This window comes from Clupea harengus, chromosome 11, assembly GCF_900700415.2.
Source record: "Clupea harengus chromosome 11, Ch_v2.0.2, whole genome shotgun sequence".
Lineage (NCBI taxonomy): Eukaryota > Metazoa > Chordata > Actinopteri > Clupeiformes > Clupeidae > Clupea > Clupea harengus.
The window spans coordinates 23393697-23415661 of record NC_045162.1 but is presented as its reverse complement, the minus strand read 5'-3'; the positions used below and the strand labels follow the sequence as shown (position 1 = coordinate 23415661).

Here is a 21965-nt window from a genome sequence, read left to right as displayed (position 1 = left end):
GCTATCAGACTATCAGGAACGTACAAACCAGTCCTGTGTGTGTGTGTGTGTGTGTGTGTGTGTGGGTGGAGGGTTAGGGGGGTTACCTGTCTGCCATGGTCCCTGAAAAACTCTCCAGCGTTGTCGATGACCTGTTCGTCTGTCAGGTTGCAGTAGGGCTGTTCCTGGCACATATTCAGCATCTCCCACAGAGTCACTCCAAAGGCCCACACATCACTGGCAGTGGTGAACTTACCCTGCAGGACACACAAAGCCACTACAACACATCAATAATGCACAAGTACATATATTTACACATTACACATCATTATACTTTCTCATTAATAGAAGCCAATTTTCCTTAAAAAACATTATTTGAGGTATTGGGTGTGTATGTCTCCGTCTCTTACACATACTGTACATCTAGCTACACTGCCAATCTCAGCGACACCACTGCCTCACTCTCTCACCATGAGGATGCACTCCCAGGCCATCCAGCGGATGGGCAGCACGGCACGGCCCTGGATGCGGTAGTAGTCGCCAGCGTACAGGTTGCGGCTCATGCCAAAGTCGGCGATCTTGATCTGACGCTCGCCGCTGCGGTCATCTGGCTCGCCACGCTCGCCCCCGACCAGGCAGTTCCGCGTCGCCAGGTCCCGGTGCACAAAGTTCAGGGACGCCAGGAACTTCATGCCAGAGGCGATCTGACTGGCCATGGAGATTAGAGCAGGGTAGCTGAGAGAGAGAGACACAGACACAAAGGGAGTTAAAGAAACAATGAAAAGTCAAAACTTAATCAGATGAATATATATACTGTTACATACATGTACATACAAGACTTAATCAGATGAATATATACTGGTACATATACGCCCCCCCCCCCCCTCTTCTCCCTCTATCTTAGGTTTAACAAGCTGGGAGAGTAGCATGGTACGTAGTAATACACTGATTCAATACACAATATATGAATACTATTTGGACTTTACAGGCATGTATGAGTGTGTTGTACTGGTGTAAATGTAATGTACAAGCATCCTTTACAGTGTGTGTGTGTGTGTGCGCTTGCATTACCTGATGGTTGGTGTGTTGTGAGTGGGTCCGGTCTTGTCAAGCATCACCCTGTGAGACAGGTACTGGTTGAGGTCTCCACACTCCATGTACTCGGTGACCATGCACAGCGGGTCACTGCTCACACACACGCCCAGCAGCCGGATGATGTTGGGGTCCTTCAGCCGAGACAGGATCTTCACCTCCTTCAGGAAGTCATTCCTAGAGAGCAACACAATAGTGATTACAACAGCCAAAACAGGGACACGGGTAATACTAAAGTACAACAATGGGATATAATCTGTGCATGTGTGGGAGAGTGAGATTGACCGACCGTAGTTAAGAGTAAGCAGTCAGTAAAATAGCATACAAATATTTCATAATAACTATATCAAATATAATGTGATGTTACTTAAGTAAGTAAGCATGTGATATGATATACTGAACAAATAAACAAGCAAACACTTACCTTGCATTTTTAGAGGCATCTGGGCGCAGGATCTTCACTGCCACCAGTAGGGGGCGGCCTTTCCTAACGTTGAAGGGGAACTCGAGGTTGGGCAGATCTGATGGGTTCTCTATCTCACACAAGTGGACCTATGGAACACATGCACACACACTGGTCACAAACACCCACTATAACTATCTCTATTCATTACTAAACAAAGCTAAGACCGGGTGAAATACAATGTTTGGTTTCTGACACTTCAGTCACCCAAACACCCCCCTGCTAAACTCTCCACTCTTACAAACACCAGCCTATCTTTCTCTGTGCTAATATATGCCTCTGAAGAGAACATTCAACATAGATGGTGTTTGTGAACGTGTCTGAATGTCAGCACGGTTTGGACAGAAGAGATGGGAGGAGGGCACAGTCTATTGTTTGGTTTCTGTCTCCTGTACACCCACATAATCACACAGGAGCTGTCCATTCCCAGAAAGCACAACTGCTCCCAGCAAACCTCTTCATCTGTGTGACTTAGTGGATATGCTATATGCAGCCTACCCAGCTATTCATAAGCAAGGACAACTATTCATGGTTTGTGTGTACTGTGTGTAATCCACAGAGCTCCTGTAGTAAAGTAAAGCTCCAGTGTGATGCACTTTCTTAACAAACTGAGCACCCTATGTATGTGTGTATTAGGGGTGGGAATCTCTTGGCACCTCACGATTCGATTCGATTCCGATTCAGAGGTCAACGATTCGATTCTAAACCGATTATCGATTCTAAACCGATTATCGATTATCAATTCTAAACCGATTATCGATTATCAATTCTAAACCGATAAAACGATTATCGATGCATGTCGATTTTTAAAACATTTGAGTTTGCTACTCAGAGTTTCAAATCACTTCCTACTTTGTGTTTGATAATTAAAGAAAATCAACAGATGAATTACCTTCTCTATTTTTTATTAGAGAAAAAGCTTTTCCTTGTCACAATTATGACTTTCAATGAACAATGCAATAATCGATGCAGCTTGCATTTCAACACAAAATGGATTTTTTTTTTTTTATTAAAAAATCGATTATGAACTTTTCTGAATCGAGACAGAATCGTTCTAGAGAGAATCGAGATAAATCAAAGAATCGATTTTTTTCCCCACCCCTAGTGTGTATGTGCTTATGCATGTAGCTAGGAATAGATCTGGGAGCATGTATGCATGTGTAAGTGGTTTTATGTGTGTGAGTGTAGACGTATCGTGTGTGTGTGTGTGTGTGTGTGTATATAGGTGTTGTGGTAGGTCATGTCTGGATGTGTGTGTGTGTGTGTGTGTGAATACGGGTGTTGGGGTATGTCATGTCTGGATGTGTGTGTGTGTGTGTGTGTGTATGGGTGTTGTGGTATGTCATGTCTGGATGTGTGTGTGTGTGTGTGTGTGTGTGTGTGTGTGTGGTGTGTGGTGCGTGTGTGTGTGTGTGGTGTGTGTGTGTGTGTGTGTGTGTATGGGTGTTGTGGTATGTCATGTCTAGATGTGTGTGTGTGTGTGTGTGTGTGTGGTGCGTGTGTGCGTGTGTGCGTGTGCGTGTGCGTGCGTGTGTGTGTGTGTGTGTGTCGGGGCTGTCCTCACCTCTCCAAACTGGCCCTCCCCCAGCTTCTCCTTGAAGAGCAGGCAGTGGCGCGGCAGCTCGGGCAGCGCTGGGCAGTCGGGCGGCGAGGAGAGCGCTGGCACGGCATAGGTGTTGTTGCCGCTGACGCCCTGCAGGCACACAATGTCGGCCTCGGCGTAGTGCGGCACGCTGGCCGTCCCCGGCGGGGGCAGCAGGGGAGGGGGAGGGGAGTGGCCGTGGGGGTAAGGCGGGGCTCCGGGGTACGGGGGCGGCTCGTCCTGGGTGGGTGGAAGCTTCTCCATGTCCATGTCGATGCCACAGGCTGTAGAGGAGAGCCGGATGGTGGATGGATGGAAGGACGGATGACAAAGGAGGGAGGGTGGGGTGGAAAAAAAGAGGGGAAAGAAGGATAAAGCCAACGACAAACTTGAGTCTGTACAAAGACCTACCCTATCAACTGAAGCAGCAAGTGTTATAAGTCATTCATGAGTTTAAGACGTGATTATCCAGGTAAGTTAGAGCATACACACTCAACCACTCACAAAAACATACAGCACCAATACACATACAGACTTGGTTGGATGGATATGAATCAGAAGACACAGATGTTAATGCTCAACACACTGACCCCAATGTTCACCACATTCTCATTCCCCATTGCTATATTTCACTGTATCACTTTTGTCAACCTTAACTTGTATTTGAAGTCCTTTTCTAACTTCATCATGCCTCTCTTTCACTGACTGATTCTTACCACCCCATTATGAGACTGGCTGGGTACACATCACATAATTCACCCATTACCTATCACCTATTTCCTCCTTGGCTCCCCTGATCAAAGGGTGCTTTTGACCCATCTGGTGGTGTTATTTTAAGGCTACATTTGCCCTTGTGCACTTCCTCTTTCCCCAGGATGTGTGTTCTGCCCCGCTCCTCACCCCTCCTCTTACCCTGGGGCACATTCTGGGGCTTTTCCTGAGCGCTGGGGGGGTTTGTCAGCCAGCTGGGCACATACCTCGCCTCTGACAGGAGAAGGTGATAGGCTGGGTTGTTTAACAGCAAGGCTGGGATGGAATACATACATATACACACACACCAAACACAAAACCACAACACAAAACACAACAATACCATACCACCACAACACAACACGACACCACGACACAAGGTACACCACACCACAACACGGAACAGAGTACAACAGAAGACGCAAAAAAACACAAGACACAACACAAAGGACAACAGAAAACACAACCGTTAGGTCAACACAGCAGAACAGTTACAGCATTTTGCACATGCAGTTAACTCAGGCAGTACGGCACGACGTAGCATGTCCCAGGCAATGTTAACACAGAGGCAGGCAGTTAATTAACAAGTCAACGAGGCAAGAAGAAACATGGCATGTGTGTGGTGTATTGTGTCTGTTTGTGTCTTCGCCAGATACGTCCTTTGAATTAAGCATACAAACAGCATTCCAACCCCCTGTGGTGTTGTAAACCTGGAGGAATGCTCCCCCTCTCTCTCTCTCTCTCTCTCTCTCTCTCTTTCTCCCTCTCTCCCGTTTCCTGAGTTTCCACTGCTCTCCTCCTCTTTTTTTGTCTATCTCCTTCAGCAGCAACAATAAGGCTTTTGTGTCTGGCCTCAGGCAGTGGCTTTGAGCTCCCTTACCCATGCTACTCCCCCCCCCCCCCCAAGATTACCTTTTTAATCGGGCAGTTCTGCAGGCCCTACTTCTCTTTTTACACTGTGCCCTTCAAGAAATAAATGTGCCTTTATTCTTTCTTTCACTCAGTAAGTCACCACTAGGATCTTAATGTGCTGACTGGGCTGAGGCTGCTTCCTTCATATAACATATAAGTCTGAGAGGAATTTCAATCAGCCAAGTTTCCATTCATGATTTTTTTTTAAGCGTCAGTGGGTGTGTGCTTTATCTATTTTGGCGTCTATGGTCTACTTATATGTAAGCGTAGATCTCCGGCCTTGTTTGTCTTGGCCGCGTTGTCTTTGGCCATGTTTGTCTTAACTTACCACTTCATTTGTCAGTATGGCCTTTACTTGTACAACCTTTGCCTAAGACCACCCATGCCTGTAGCAATGCATCTTGGGTTATGCCGATCTAGTGGAAAGCGGAGCATGTGTCCGTGTGTTCCAGCCTCGTCCCAGACCCTGAGTGGGGCTCACCTGTGCTGTCACAGTCCTCGCGGGGCCGCAGCAGGGCGCTGGGCTCCTGGTACTCGCCCTCGCCCTCGCCCTCGCGCTCCCTCTCGTCGGGGAAGGTGTGGATGCGCTGGTAGCGGCTGGAGTAGCTGTGCGTGTTGTTGATCACCACGTTGTCGGCGGGAACGGAGAGGTGGACACGCAGCTCGTCGCTGGACAGACTGCCCTGGGCCTAAGGGAGAAGAGAAGGTTTCCTGTAAACATACATGTATACACACAAACACAACCAGTCTACTGCATAGCCAGCACATAAACTACTTTGAGAAAGTATCTCAACTACTTCAATCAGAAGATTAATAAAAACCAAACTGCACAGACACATACAGTATACACACAGAACAACAGACAACCCACCCCACCCCCCCCCACCCCCCCCCCCCCCCCCCCCCCCCCCCCCCACACACACACACACACACACACACACACACACACAAGCATTCAAAGACTCCTGCCCTCCCTGACCTTTCCCAGTATCTTCTTCCAGTACTGCCTCCAGAGGATAACTGCGATGACGGCCAGCAACAGCAGGATGATGCCCACCAGACAGCCAATCAGGATGGCCGTGTTGCTGCTGTCGTCCTTGGCGACGGGCACACCCGCCCTGGGGGTCATGCCAAACTCAACCCCTAGAGAAGCAGATGAGACCAGAGATGAGGGGATTAGACAGGAGAGGGTCCGGCATGAGGGCGGGGGCAGAGGGTTAAGTGGGGGGAAATGGGAGTAACAGGATCGTATGTACAGAGTGTGAGTAAGTGAGTGAGTGAGTGAGTGAGCGTGTGTGTGTGTGTGTGTGTGTGTGTGTGTGTGTGTGTGTGTGTGTGTGCCTCTACATATGTGTGCCTCTCTCTTTCTAAGTATGAGTTTCTTTAACATTAAATCCATGTATGTGTGAGTCAGTGTGCCAGTCTGTGTTAATGTGCCATTCAGTCTGTATATCAACACTGTCTGGGTCTTAGCTATAGAAACTGGAACATCAGTCTATCACTCATAACAGAGTGCCAATCAGTCAGATGAACTCCCTGCTAAGTGTGTGTGTGTGTGTGTGTGTGTGTGTGTGTGTGTGTGTGTGTGTTGTGCTTGTTGTCTGAGAGTGTCTTTGTTGACTGATCTTACACCAATTAGTGCTATGCTTTGTGGTGATTGCCACATAAAAGTGCATATAGGGCTGTTTGAGCCAGCAGATAAACATATCCATCCCACTAAGAGAACTACACCCTATTTGTGGCCATGAGGCTTCCTGCTGCACTAATGTTGCTGCAGCAAGATAAACACACTAAAGCAAATGGGAGACTTATTGGCTGGGAATGACCTTCTGATGGCCCAGAGCCTCATTAATATGGCTTTGAAATCCCTGCACTCTCTGGAGAGCTACATTATAAGGGGCTACCACTTCATTCCAGAATACTTTGTAGTGTAACAGTCATTTAATTATGAAAACAAGAGAGATGAAATTGTTTTTGCTGAATGTGTGGTCCCATGAGAACAAATCGAGTAAATAAAAGAAGGGAAAGAATGTGACTTAATAAAAAATGACAACCAATAAGGAGGATGAAACACCGACACTCTCTGTCCTTGTGCTCAAGCTACCCTTGAAGAACACAGACACTTGAAGAGCTTGCATGGAATGCTTCGTCTACATGCCAAAACCACAACATTACATGCAAAGTAACCACTGACGCATTACACTCACAACATGCGAATCCCCCCCTGGCACAACTACAGACACCACCACACACAAACACACACACACACACAGACACACAACTACAGACACCACCACACAACATGCAATCACAAGACACTTCCAAACAGACAAAAATCATGCGATGTCTGTCCACACAAACTCCAGCAACCTTTTTTCTTGTCTCTTTTTTCTCACTCTGTCTCGTGTATATACACACACACACACACACATAACCACAGACACACACACACACACACACACACACAGACAGACACACACACACAAACACACACACACATAACCACAGACAGACACACACACACATAACCACAGACACAGACACAGACACAGACACACACACACACACACACACACACACACACACACACACACACACACACACACACACACACACACACACACACACACACACACACACACACGCACAACCACAGACACCACTGGATACAGTGCAACCCTATGCTCTGGAGCTAGTACGCACAGGCTGAGCGGGCTTGGAGAAACGTGCACTTAGAGAGAGACCACATGAAGAGATGCCATCTGCTGCAGGCCTGCACACAGAACACCCAGGACCACCACAGACAAGCCGTGGCAATGCCAAGCCATTTCTCATCCGTCTGCAGAACAGGGGGCCCACTACACTAACAGACCGAATCTCTGTCTCTCTCCAGTCTTTTCTCTCTCTCTCTCTCTCTGTCTCTCTTTCTCTCTCTTTCTCTTGCTCATCTCCCAGCTCTCTCTGTCTCTGGTCTCACCTGCCATCGCCTCGTTGACCGTGCTGTTCATCTCTGGTTGGGTGGCTGTCGTGGGGGGGTCTGGTGGAACGAGGGATGAGACGCCAAGAGGAGAAAGTGATGGTGAAAGAGGTGGGGGGAGAGAGGCAGAAAGAGAAAAAAGAGAGACAGAGAAGAGTTAAAGTGCAGGACGAATGGAGGGTGTGTAACAGTAGGAGCCAGGATTTGAGAGGAGGAGGTGGTGATTTTAAAAGGTACAGTGAAAAGTAAATGGGAAACAGAGCTAATGGTACACAGCGGTTGGTCTTCCTCCATTGCTTTTATAAGTGAAAGGCTCAAACACACACACACACACACACACACACACACACACACACACACACACACACACACACACACACACAGACTGAGACACACACACACACACACACACACACACAGACTCAGACATACAGACACACACACACTCACACCCATGGTGCAATCATGCAGACACATCGGGGCGAAAGGATTTGGACTCACCGGTGGGCTCGCTGGTGCGGTTGGATGCTTCCGGAGTGAGAGAGGGCCGTGGGGAGGTGGGGATGCCAGGATGAGGAGAGGGAGTGGTGGAGGGGGGAACAGGAGGAGGTACTGGAGGAGCAGACGCAGTCTCAGACAGATCCCCTACATATGGCTCTGAGAAAGAGACAGAGACAGAAAGATTAGGTTCACATATGTAACAGAGATCTTGTCTAGGATCCTCGTTACTACACAAGCACCGATCAGGTTCGCCTTGCCCATGCAGAAATCTGCTAGATCACACTAATCCTTCAATCGGACACATAAACACGTCCAGATCTGAGGTGTCAGGCAGTGGATACTGCAGCTACGCGTTACTGTTGTTCATCACCAGCGATAGTAGCATCCTGTGGCTGTCCGAGCATGATTAAAAACAGGCTATAAAAATGCCTGATTTAATTCACAATACCGATGGGAAACAAACAGCCGTGTTTATGGTCGCTACTCTGGTGTGAGTGGTCAATAAGTGAGGCCTTCTTTCTCACACAGCACACATAGCAGCAGAGTCAGCAGAGACATGATGTGTCAACCAGCTCTGGTCAGTGGAAACTCCTTTTATGAGCGTCAAACCATCGCCGTAAGTGGCAACTCCCTTTACTCAACTGCCAATTAACTTGACTTACGACCCGCCTCGGATTGCGCAGCCTGGCTGTCAATCATAAATCTGCGCCTCATCAGAGGACACTTGTGGTCATCCCAGGCCCTTGCCATCATTAAAGTGTCTCTATGAATCAAATCTGCCATGAAGCCAATCTCGCTCCAATCCGATGTTGCTTTTGGCCCCGATGAGCTCATTTCTCTGCGGGGCCCGGCCCCTCAGGCCAACAGCCCCTCCATCAGCAGCGTGGCAGCCGGAACAGCTGTGGAGGTCCCGTTGTGTTGGCCCACACCCATCTCCCTCATGCCGGGGGGCTGTGCGGAGGGGGCCCCAGTCCTGGCAGCAGTATCTGGTGAGGGGAGAAACTTTAGGGTGGAGCACACTCACCGGAGTAGAAGGAGATCTCGCTGATGAGGAGCCAGTGGTCGGCGAAGAAGAACTGGCAGCGCAGGATCTGGGCGGGCCGCCCGCCCAGCGGCAGGGAGATGGGCCGCGAGGAGGGGTCCTTCAGGTCGGCCAGGGGCACCAGGAGGGTGAGCGGCGGCGACGACCAGGGCTGCAGCAGCGTAGGCTTGAACACGCACTCCACCTTGTTGAAGACGCGGACGCCTTGGGAGTGACGGTTATTACTGTGGACCTGGGAGAGACAGGGAGGAGAGGTGGAGGGGGGAGAAGAAGAGAAGAAGAGAGAGAGAGAGAGAGAGACAGAAACAGACAGAGAGATGGGGGGGGGGGAGCAGAGATTAAACTTTTAGATGTTCTGAGGCTCCTACACTGGGGAAGTCTGGCTTTCATGATAAGAGGCTTTTGCCCGTTTAGACGATCCTTCGCATTTACAGAGCTTCAAGAAGTTAAATTCATTTTGAAAAAACACTGTGAATGCAAACCCATCTTCAGCACAGCTTTTCAAACACTTCTTGATTTAAGGCTTTAAAAATGGAATGAGAATGCTTTGATAACGCTGATCCTTATTATTAGGAGATCATTAGCAGCTGAGAACCCCCCACACAAACAGGCCCTCGGGGTAATCACACTGGCTGGGCTGGCTACTTCAAAATAAATAATAAATAACACCAGATACGAGATGGGGAGAGGAAGTTGGAAAGGTAGTTTCAACAAAAGAAAAATAAGACAGTGGAGACAAGAGAGGGAGGGAAAGAGTTATGGTCCAACCAAAACGAGAGCTCAAGGGATAGGCAACATTAAATTGCTGTGGAGGAAGTCTACCGCTCTACCTGTAGTTTATGGAAAAGAGAGTTTAAAGGAGACGGAGGAGAGCAGAGGGAGCCTGTGAATGCGGGATGCCTCCATACTATATTACATGACATTTCTACAAGATCATTTTGGTCGTTTGTTCATTTTTGCTTTAGATAATCTGTGAGTAGATACCTGGATCTGGTGAGAGCAAAGGAAGTATTAAGCCTTCCCTTCTCTTCATGACCTCCAAGCAGGAGACACAGAGAGAGGGAGAGACAAAGAAGACAGTGTTGTAAATCAAAGACTTTGGAGAGGGGGGAAAAATGTACTGGTGTCCCATAAGAGAAAAGTTTTCCGAAGTATAATTTTACGAGGGACAGAGAGGAAGGGGGAGAGAGAGTATATAACTTCATCTGTCTTTACTGAGACACCAGAGGTGAATGCTTACTCAGAGTAGAGAAAGAAAATCATTTGTACAGTAGTGATAGTGTTTATGTAATGATGGCTCACTTAGACTAATAGTAAAAAGGGCTGGAGAGAACTGGTTATAAAGAGAACCGTGGAGAAACAGAGACAAAGAGAACTGTGGAGAAACAGAGAGAAAGAGAACAGTGGAGAAACAGAGAGAAAGATAACTGTGGAGAAACAGAGAGAAAGAGAACTGTGGAGAAACAGAGAGAAAGAGGAAGTGGAGAAACAGAGAGAAAGAGAACCGTGGAGAAACAGAGAGAAAGAGAACCGTGGAGAAACAGAGAGAAAGAGAACTGTGGAGAAACAGAGAGAAAGAGAACCGTGGAGAAACAGAGACAAAGAGAACTCTGGAGAAACAGAGAGAAAGAGAACTGTGGAGAAACAGAGAGAAAGAGAACCGTGGAGAAACAGAGACAAAGAGAACTCTGGATAAACAGAGAGAAAGAGAACCGTGGAGAAACAGAGACAAAGAGGAAGTGGAGAAACAGAGAGAAAGAGAACCGTGGAGAAATGGAGAGAGAGAGAACTGTGGAGAAACAGAGAGAAAGAGAACCATGGAGAAAGAGAGAGAAAGAGAACCGAGGAGAAACAGAGAGAAAGAGGCAGTGGCGACGCTACTCCAGAGAGGAAGAAAGAGAGAAAACATGACTCTTACTTCAGAATGGGCAGAACGATGGAGAGGGCAGGAAAAAGAGGAGGAAGAGAAAAGTGAAAGATAGGGTGTGGTAAACATACTGTGTGTGTGTGTGTGTGTGTGTGTGTGTGTGTGTGTGTGTGTGTGTGTGTGTGTGTGTGTGTGAGAGAGAGAGAGAGAGAGGGAGTGGGGTATGTAACAATTCCTTTGACAGGTTAGCAATTAACCTGACACTAGCTGTTAGACCAACATCTTAACCAAGGCCACATGTGCTTGCATACGCACACACGCACACACACACACACACACACACACACAGCACGAGCAGCTGTTCTTAGACAAGCCAAAAAAAAAAACAGGGGAGCCTCTTGCACAGGTCAACACGTAACCCCCTCTATCAAGACAGGCCCTAATAAGTCAACAAACCCTGAGTAATATGCAACCTCCCAGGAGACAAACACACACACACACTCACACACACACACACACACTCACACACACACAGGGATACGCACACGCACTCACACATACACACACAGAGACACGCACACACACAGAAACACACACACACACACACACATTTTACATTTGACAGCCAGGTTCCTGCGCATATTTATTTGCACTCTGAGACATTGGGTTGATCCCTGGTCCTGCCCATGGGAATGGCAGCTGGGAGTACTGGTGAACACGCTTCGGGAAAGCAGTCGGAAAACTGAAGGGGAAACAGCAGAGCAGCAGAGCAGCAGCGCCGGCAGTAAGAGGCTCTCACAGGGGGACTAAAGGGGAGGCAGACCAGCTCCAGCTCCAGCTCCAGCAAAGACACAGGAGAGCAACGAGAAAAGAAGGAAAAAGAAAATGAAAGAGTACAGGAATGATTGCAAAGATGTTTCACAAGGCTTGAGGAAAGAAAGTGGACAGAGAGCATGAGAGTTACAGAGAAAGAAAAAATGATGAAAACAACGAGTTGGACCTGAATACTGCCACCATGGGAACAACCACTAGACACTCTTAGAGGAGTGAAAATGCATGGAAAACACAGGAAGCTCTGTGAAGTCCAAAAACATTACAGGAATGTTGCCAAAGCCATAAATACAATGACTACATTATTGCTAAAACCAAACAACAACTAAATCCATCAGGACGACCTTTGATGCGTCTGCCCCTCACTGCGAGGGATAGGGGCCGAATGTTCAGGCGAAAACACTGATGGGAAAAGGGCAAATCAATTCTCTTACTCAACAACTGTACCCCCCTGTAAAGCCCACTCAGCCAACCGCAAGAAGATGAGCTGTGACCAGAACCAAAACAACCGAGGCGGGGTCCAGCAGCCATCCGTCAGGGCAGCCCGAGTCAAAACAAATAAGCCCTGGAAGCAAATCAAATATTAATAGAAGCCTCGGGGGCTCTAATTGTAGGATGCCAGGGGAGCAGCACCCAGGGGAGCGTCTGCATGATAGCGCGGCACAAAGAGACAGGGCCACTGCTATTCTCTTCGGGAGGGACTATGGCTGCTGTGGTTTTGCCGCTCTGCCAGCCAACTGTGAAAGCCGCGGAGTACATCACAAAACAAAACAAGATGAAGCTCCACAAACTGAGAGTTAGACAGTCACTTACAGCCGCAATAATAAGAGTTCGCCCGCTCTCTCTCTCTCTCTGTCTATGTCTTCCTCTCTCCCTCCCCCCCATTCCCTGTGTTCAAAGTGGCTACGGTCATTCGGTTCGTTAGGGTTTGGGCGACGGATGAGGGACTCTGTTTGTTGAGGCTCGCTAAAGGAGCGCTCAGGATTTACAGCAGTGCTCTGACAGCTCTGCTTCCCCAAAGCCCTCATTTAGTGAGCCTCGTAAAGGAGTCCCGAGGGGGAGGCACTGGTCCTGCGCCTCTCTGAAGACGAGGGAGCAGAGGAGCAGAGGAGCAGAGGAGGAGTGTAAAGCACAGGGGGAGAAGGAGAGAGGAGTGGAGAGCACCGAGAGGCAGTGAGGAGGACACACACAGACACACACACAAACACACACACAAACACACACACAGACACACACACAGACACACACATACACACACACAGACACACACATACACAGACACACACATACACATGCACACACACACACAGACACACACATAGACACAGAGAAGCACACATGCAACACAAATGGCCACAGAAATATGCTTGTGGGCCCAGGGTTGATATAAGGAGATAACCCGACACAAACAACAATACAAACAACACACAAACAAAATGGACGTAGATATAGACACTATGTGGGTACCGGGCTGAGGGCTCACCTGCATGGTGTGGAAGGTGCGCGTCTTCTCGAAGTGGAACTCGATGTCCACGCTGCCCTGGCCCAGCGCCTCGCGGCTCCAGCCCAGGTAGTCGTAGCCCGGCCACACGCGCAGCTCCTTGCTCTCCGAGAAGTCATCCCCACCCAGCACGCCATCAATCAGCTGGCCCAGACCACCGAACTGGACCCTGCACACAGGATGGGAATGATACAAATAAATACACAAACACACAAAAAGCTCACCCACACACACACACATTCAGACACATCCCAATGCTGACCCAGCTTTGCGCACGTTAGAGAGAGGGGTCAGCATCCAACACCATTACTGTAAAAATCCAAAGAGGAGAGAATGTTCAGATTCGTGGTACACAGCTGTGGTGCACAGTTTTGTTTAATTTTTCGGTTTGTTTTGGTAACTACCCTTCGACTGGAATGCCAGAGCCTGTGGCTAATCCAGGATACCACAGATACCTCTCCCAGGCGGGTAAAACCGGGTACTCATTTTACCCATTTCACCAACCGAACAGCACGAACAGCTGGGTGATTGTATCCCAGCTGCCTTGAGCTTCAAACCCTACAAGTGCTGGCCAGCAGTCTCACAGCCAGTAATACTAACCACCGACCACAATGTAGAATATCCAAGAGAAAGTCCTACATTTCTGAAAACATAATAAAACAAATGACCCACGCTCCTTTTCCCTATGAGCAGCCCTGCACTGCCACGAGCAGACGTGAGACAGGACTCGCTTCAGCGGACTCGTCCTGCGGCTGACTGAAATGCCTCCCACTGACAAGCCCAAAGAAAGCTAGCCTCGGGACATCTAAGACTGAGAAAATAACACCAAGCCAAATTATACCTCACGGATAAAGAAAAACATATTGATTATTGGACAGAAACTGACAAAAGTGAAAAGCACATCACCACAAAAGGGAAAAACAAAACCCACACTTGAAAGTTAACTGGCCCTTAACAGAGTCACAAAGCTGAAAACGTTTCCGAGGTGCAGACTGAGTTGGTCTGTAGCTCCTTTGAACTGATATTGAAAACTGACAGGAGTTGCATGTGCTGCATGAACTAACTCATGCCAGCACATCACACAGCAGGGCCTGGCCAACAAACCGCACCTAACACTCAGGAAACCAACAAAGACCATTTCCCCTTCCTCACAATCACATACGCATTATGGCATTCCATCACAAACTTGATCCAGCTCTGCCCAATGGAAACACATACTAATGCGTATTCTGAATAGAGCAACAGCAGGTTTTACAGTTCCACTGCTTAAACTTACACTGGCACACCCACACCTATTGATATGGACATAGAACAGACTCAAAGATTTACATTTACACACACACACACACACACACACACTTTCATACTTATATATTTTCAGTTCCCACACCGCGTACAAACACAACCCCAGATGGCACTCTCGACACTCTCACGGCAAGAGATCGTGATGCGGGTCACCAAATGGACCTCTCTCACGCGCACATGTGCGCCGGTCACGTCTGGCTAGCGTCTCAAAACGTTAGCTCACTCGCTAACGCAAACATTTATGGCCCATTAAAACGCGCATATGGCTGCAATTAGCCTCCTGTGACAACGCAGCCCCGACAGAGCTAAGGCGAGCGAGAGCCCCCGGCTTCAGCCAGCAGGGCGGAGGTTTCTGTCCCGCTACCCCTAACAGCCGGAGGAACAACACCAGGTCTAGGCCGTGGACGTGGGCACCAGGCGGCCAGTGCCAGCTGCAGCAAGGGGGCATGAGTGAGGTGGATGCCTGCCAGGTGCCAGTACGCTGGGAGAGGAGTCAGTGCTGGCAGAGGCTGCTCTGCATTTCCCTAAACTCTTGGCTCTGAGCTCACCCTCATGTGTCCTGTGTCAGTCACAAGCAGAAACCTAACATGCACTTCATTTAGCCTGCAAAATGTGTGGTTAACAGACACCAGGGCGGGCTTTGGTGCTTGTTTTCAGTGGGACCGAAGCCTTGTCTTTGTCAATGCTGCTGGACAGTTGTTAAGTAGTTGGCAAGTGGCATTCCAAGAACTGAACAGGAAAAGAACTTGAATCGTAAACATGAAGTGTAGTCAGCCCATATAAGTTAAATGACTGTGTGATGGTGGATGGCTCATTGATGTTGATGACTGTTGAGCTGAGGGAGAACAAGACATGAGCAACCACTTGTTGCTCGTGTGTGTGAGAATGTGTGTGTGTGTGTGTGTGTGTGTGTGTGTGTGTGTGTGTGTGTGTGCGTACCAATTCAGACACATGCATCTGCATATTTTGACCACTTACCCTGATTCGATGCTGCCATCATAGGTGGAGTCGTTTAGATAGACAGGAGAGCCAGAGAGGTGCATGACCTGCCCTACTGGAGCTGTGTAGGCCTTCAGACCATCTGAAGAAAGACACATACGCACAAATACATTCACACACAAATACCCATACATCAAAGCACATCAACGTCTTAGTCCTGCATTAAGCTTGTCTATAAATACAGTTTTTAACTCCTACACTAACAACAGCCACATAAGCTTTGTGGCTTTTTGATGATAACATGTGACCTCTGACAAGCCGTCTGATTGGCCCTGAAGGATCCCTCACCATTCCACAGGCAGCCATAGAGCTCCACCCTCAGACACACACTCATGACCCGGTCGGCCAGGGGGTGGAAGCGCAACATACGGGCCACAACGGGTGGGCCCAGGTCTTTGAGGACCACGTCGTAAGTGTTCTCATTCCCCGAGATCACCTGAGGGGGCAAATAGCAAGAGCAACACATAGCATCACACACAGTTCTAGCAAACGCTAAGGTCACAGATTACATTTCACCTATTACTTTAATAAGAACACATTTTAATGATAGCACCAACTTGATGTGTATAAATAAATATATTTGTATAATTACAGGCAAGTCAAAACTGCTGCTGCAACTTTGGTGAGTAACTCCTTTAGTTGGTGGAGAGGAGCAGAGGGGTTTAGAGAAGGGCTTACATATAAGAAATTACAATAAGGGTTGCATCGGCAGAATAATCAAAGACAGGGATAAGGCAAGGATGTGCTTGTTTTAGTTACCAAGGGGGAGATTAATCAGTTCACAAGCACAAACACAAACAAGTCTGCTCAACACACAAAGAGCTATAAAATGAGTAGAGCTGCAGACTATCAACAGAGACTGAGAGGGAGAGATAAGGAGAGAGAATAAAAGACATTGAAGAGGAGAATGAAAGAACATAATTGACTCAAGATAACATTGAAGAAAAGATTGAAAATCAGAATGTGTGTGACAGAGAGGGAGAGAGAGAACGAGTAGAAAAGTCCATACCTCCTGGCCCCATCGGTCCTTCCAGGTGAGCCAGTTTTTTCCATCGCGGGAGTATTGCAGCCGGTAGCTGCGGGCAAACTCCCGCCCGTGGCCATCGGCATGGCGACCCTGGGTGCCGACCAAGGACAGGAAGTGCAGAGCTCCCAGGTCAACCTGGAGATACTCAGAGCCGCTAGGGAAGACCGCCCCCATTGGACACCACGCCCCATCCCCTTCACCTGTGCTCAACCTGCAGGAGAGACAGAGAGAGAGAGAGGATTGAGGATGTGGCTCCTCATGATTCCTGTCCAGCACATGATCTAATGTTCAGATAAAATCACCACCCAGTACAACAATGTTGCCCCGGGGACAATCCACCAATGCCTCAGACAATCGCATTTACCCTCAGAATGTGACCCCTCATAACCTCAAATATAACTGGCTGACCTGTTGTCTTAGTTGAGAGAAGTACCTCAACACCCGCACTTAGATTAGTCCCATGACTAAACCAAACATTACCCCTGCATTCACAGATCCACTGCATTTCATTTTGCGCATCTGCATGCGTTTCTTGCAGAACCACGTCAGCTTTTTTTTACCGGTAGATAATTAAGTAACGCTTTGCTACATTTCTACGAAGCGATAAATGATAACACACACACACACACAAAACATTCTCAGACTTGATATTCAGGATGCATTGGTATCATAAACCAACTTCAGCTCTAGGGTTTTAATGAGGCTTCAATAAGATTTACTGCTTCTAGTAAAGCAATAGAATTTTCTCAATTCAATAATAGAGCATGGCTCTCGAAATGCCCTGAGAGAACTAGCTGGCAGATAGTACCACCCAGACTAAAGTATGGCCTTACAAAGCCGCCGGGACCCAGTGATCTGATACATCACTGACACCTTAAGCGCATGACATCAGTGAGGGGGCATCTTGGGGGCTACACGGACGATCTCTCACAACCAACAGATTCCCATGAATGTGTCCCAGAGACAAGCTGGCCAAGCTGTAACAAATCTGCCAGGATACCCACAGGGAGGCCAGCGAGACCCGGGCGACGCGTCCCTGAGACGCTGGTGAGGTCAGAGCATCCTGCGCTGCCAGGGCCCAGAGTCTGCAGGGCCTCCTGTGCCATCCATCATCCAGAGGAGATTACACTGTCAGGGGCCCGCACATGGGGCCAAGTCCTTTAATTCTCTCTCTCTCGCTCTCGCTCCAGTCACTCGCTCCCTGGCCAACTCTCTCTCTCTTCTCAACTCTCTCTCTCTTTGCCTTTCTTTCTCCCCCAAACTCTCACCCTCTCTCTCCCCAACCCACTGACAGTCGCTCTCTACCTCGCTGTCCAGCATGCTTTCACACAGCTGCTCTGGTGTGATATCAACAAGAGGCCTCCCTAAAACCCACACACCACTCACTCTCCGCTCCATACACACATGCATAAACACACACACACACACTGAGCACCCACCCACACACCACTCCGCTCCATACACACATGCATAAACACACACACACACACTGAGCACCCACCCACACACCACTCCGCTCCATACACACATGCATAAACACACACACACACACTGAGCACCCACCCACCCATCACAAATCTCCCCTCCGCAATGTGTCAGCAGCCCATCAGGCCCCTTTGCGCCCCTCTCCCTCTTCCTCTGTTCTCTCTCCATCCGTCCCAAGTAAAACCCCTTCCATTCCCCCATTACCCTGAGGTGTCTTAAAGGGAACTGGGCCTTCAAATGACATCCACATGGTGGCAGGACTCTCAGCCAAAGGGGGGGGAGACACGCTCCAAACAACAGCTATCCACACCCTGTGCATGAACCTCCCCTCACCCACCCAACTACCCTGCCTCTCACCTAGTACCCCTCTGCTACCCCCCCCCCCCCTCGATCACTACACACATTACCCTTTGACCTTGCACACAGAACCTTTCTTGCTCATGGGACTGAGCTGCACCTCGTGAGGCTGTCTGGCTGTAGTAGACAGGGGGGCCAGAGCCATTACCTAATGTGCTAAATACAGAGCCACAGCTTTATACCCTTGTAATGAAATCTAATAGTGTTCCCTGTGCCGTGTAATCAAATCTAATGGTGTTCCTGTCTAGTATTAACGGGGGACTCAGGGAGTGCGCTGGTGTGATGGGGAGGGAAAGGGAGGGTGAAAATGAAAAGGTTAGCATGAGGACAGCCTGGAGCCTACACACAAACACACACACACACACACACACACACACACACACACACACACACACACACAATATATTCACATTTCTGCCGGTCCAAAACAAACATCAGGATCGTTTGCATAAACACACAAACACACAGACGAACACACACACAGACTGTTCGAGTACCTGCCGTGCTTGGCTTCAGTCGAGTCAGACCAGGCGCTGGAGGCGGTGATGGCTGAGTCAGGGATGGTGCCATCTTCCATGCCCAGGGCATAACGACACTGAGCTGTGTGTGCAGGAGTGTGTGTGTGTGTGTGCAGGAGTGTGTGTGTGTGTGTGTGTGTGTGTGTGTGTGTGTGCAGGAGTGTGTGTGTGTGTGTGTGTGTGTGTGTGTATAGGAGTGTGTGTGTGTGTGTGTGTGTGTGTGTGTGTGTGTGTGTGTGTGTTTGGGAGAAAGAGAGAAGTGAAGAGTTTAATACAGAACTCAGAATGGGATGGAGCAGATGTTCACAGGAAACCTGATAAGATTTCTACACAGGACGTCATGGCCATCTGGCAAACAAGTATGGATCTAATTCCATTAGTGCATATGAATCTGAAGCTGGGGTCAGATTTAATAGATAAGATCACTGTTAAAAGTTTTCCTATGGTTATCTCATGTTTTTCAGCCCATGATAGACAGCTAAACCTTCAGAGTGTGTCAGCCCAAAAGGATCAAACCTCAGGGTTCTGGCAATCATTAATGTTTCAAGACGTGTAGATAAGCACACACACATACACACACACACACACACACACACACACACACACAGACACACACACACACACAGACAGAGACACACACACACACACACACACACACACACACACACACACACACACACACACACACACACACACACACACACACACACACACACACACATTCCAAGCCTTATCCTATCAGTTTTCCCTGTGTCTCCTGAGAGGGCGCAGGCCCTTTCATATAACTGCATCTCTCAAATTCACATTCACATTCCTCACGACTTCAGTTGCCATGATGAGGCCCCATAGCGAGAGAGAGCAACGCATTGGGAGGCATTGAGAGGTGTACCAGACTCAAAGCAGACTGTAACCACGTACAAAGGGATGCACATTACCATAACAGTTAGACGTGCAGGACAGACTCAGACAGACAGACAGACAGACAGACAGACAGACAGACAGAGAAACAGACTAGAGGCACGCAACAGAAGAACACTCGCTCAGCCCCATATGTCAACACCAAGCACAGGCATTACCAAACGAGGACAGATTATCAAGTCTTATCTGACAGCGTGTGGTGGGTGCTGTGACAGCCAGAGAGGGTACAGGAGGGGTAGGGGGGGATAGGTTGAGGGGGGGGCAGTGTGACACGCTCAGTTGCTGTCAGTGACTCAGGGGCAAAGAATGTGTGGCTGGGAGACAAACCCTCTTCCAGAACTCCATGCCCGCGCCCACACCCCCCAACCCCCCCCCTACGCCCCAACCCCAACCCCCTTCCCCAGACGAGTCCGGCTCTCATGGACAGGTGCCTGTTTCATTACATCATCACCCTGCTGCCAATAAAGTCCTCTCGCTCTCCTCCCTTTCCTCTCACTCTCACACTTGCACACTCTTTTTCACGCGCTCTCTCTATCCTCATTAAACATTTACTCTCACTGCTCTTCAGAAATCATTCTCACTGTTCCTCCTGTTTCTCTTACACTCATTCACTCAAACCTCGTCCTCCCTGATCTCCTCCATTCTTAATGTGCTCCGATCCAGAAAAATCCCCTCACTCTCGCTCTTCCTTTTTACACACGTCGAGGGAGATGTTTCTCATCCCTCGCTTCCTCCTTTTCTCTGATCCCCTCCTCCTTTCCTTCATCCATAAAAAAACCCTAATCCTAAAGTTGAACAATACCGTATCCTCTCCATAACATCTCCGCACACACATGCATGTGTATCTATGTGTATGTGCACATCAGTGTGTGCGTGCGTGAGAGAGAGAGAGAGAGAGTGTGTGTCTGTAATAGAGATAACTTAAAAAAACTAAATCTGGCAGGTGGCTTGGAAATTGCACATTGCACTGCTGCAGACATATCACTATGGCACAGTTCTGTTCTGTGTCTGTCTTCTGTGGTCCTTCACATCTCTCTATGGCAGATGAGATTTTTTTGGTGATGGGTGTTTCATCTCCCCTTCCCACTGGACGGAGATGAGTTCCAATTTACTAAATGAGTCCTGCCCGTGTCACTTACAGACTCCAGCCCTGTGCCAGGCCAGACGGGCGAGCTGGTACGGGCAGGTCCCCTCTTTAGACCCAGCAGTCAAAGAGATCCTGAATGTGACGTTGTGTTGCATAATTACAGGTTGGTGGTGGTTTCGACAGATTCGGCTCCACGGCCGAGCCTTTGTTTGCACCAGCTCTATTATTGTAGGCTTGGGATCATCTGTTCTTTATATTTAACAGGAGTTCCCACCGCAATCCCAGAACAATGCAGAGAAAATGATGATAAAAGCAAAGATGGATCACATTCAGGGTCCTTTAATTTACCACGAAAGCCAGAAGAATTATGAGCTTCATATATCTGATGGGAAGTAACTATTACTCCCTTCTTGGCCAGGATGACTTGCCTTTTTGGGACGACACCAGGAGAAACAGAAGTGAGCACTTAAGGAGAAAGCTGTCTGCACCGCAGATCAATCCCACACATTCATTATATACTGTTCCCTTCCACAGACAGACATTACACTACAGCTCTTGTGGAGAAGCTTACCTGAGTTAAAGTGCCACTCGTGATCTTGTGCCGACGCCCAGGCAGCCCACAGGGCCACGGCGATGACAGGCAACAACTGCAGCTTCAGCGTTGCCATGGCAGCGACAGCTCACCAAGTTACCTGTCTGGAGATTCACTAACTGCTACAGACATACCTGAGGAGAGGGAGACAGAAGATGGAGGAGAGGGGTTAGAGGTGAT

At 48.6% G+C, this 21965-nt stretch overlaps 1 protein-coding gene across 3 annotated transcripts in view; it reads right to left on the bottom strand.

Moving 5' to 3' along the window:
- Positions 1 to 21965, bottom strand: part of ddr1 (discoidin domain receptor tyrosine kinase 1) — a 37870-nt gene that overhangs the window by 2304 nt on the left and 13601 nt on the right. The window contains exons 2-18 of one of the 3 annotated variants that reach the window (XM_031576360.2): positions 21765 to 21919; positions 19168 to 19270; positions 16811 to 17039; positions 16090 to 16237; positions 15781 to 15883; positions 13480 to 13666; positions 9281 to 9530; positions 8257 to 8412; positions 7756 to 7815; positions 5758 to 5921; positions 5260 to 5467; positions 4029 to 4142; positions 3099 to 3400; positions 1496 to 1623; positions 1051 to 1248; positions 450 to 714; positions 87 to 236 (exon numbers count right to left, since the gene is read on the bottom strand). In XM_031576360.2, the coding sequence (XP_031432220.1) occupies positions 87 to 236; positions 450 to 714; positions 1051 to 1248; positions 1496 to 1623; positions 3099 to 3400; positions 4029 to 4142; positions 5260 to 5467; positions 5758 to 5921; positions 7756 to 7815; positions 8257 to 8412; positions 9281 to 9530; positions 13480 to 13666; positions 15781 to 15883; positions 16090 to 16237; positions 16811 to 17039; positions 19168 to 19270; positions 21765 to 21861 (2862 nt within the window). In that variant the 5' untranslated portion in view covers positions 21862 to 21919. The remainder of the gene's footprint in view (positions 1 to 86; positions 237 to 449; positions 715 to 1050; positions 1249 to 1495; positions 1624 to 3098; positions 3401 to 4028; positions 4143 to 5259; positions 5468 to 5757; positions 5922 to 7755; positions 7816 to 8256; positions 8413 to 9280; positions 9531 to 13479; positions 13667 to 15780; positions 15884 to 16089; positions 16238 to 16810; positions 17040 to 19167; positions 19271 to 21764; positions 21920 to 21965) is intronic. The other 2 variants (XM_031576362.2, XM_031576361.2) reach the window with 2 other exon arrangements.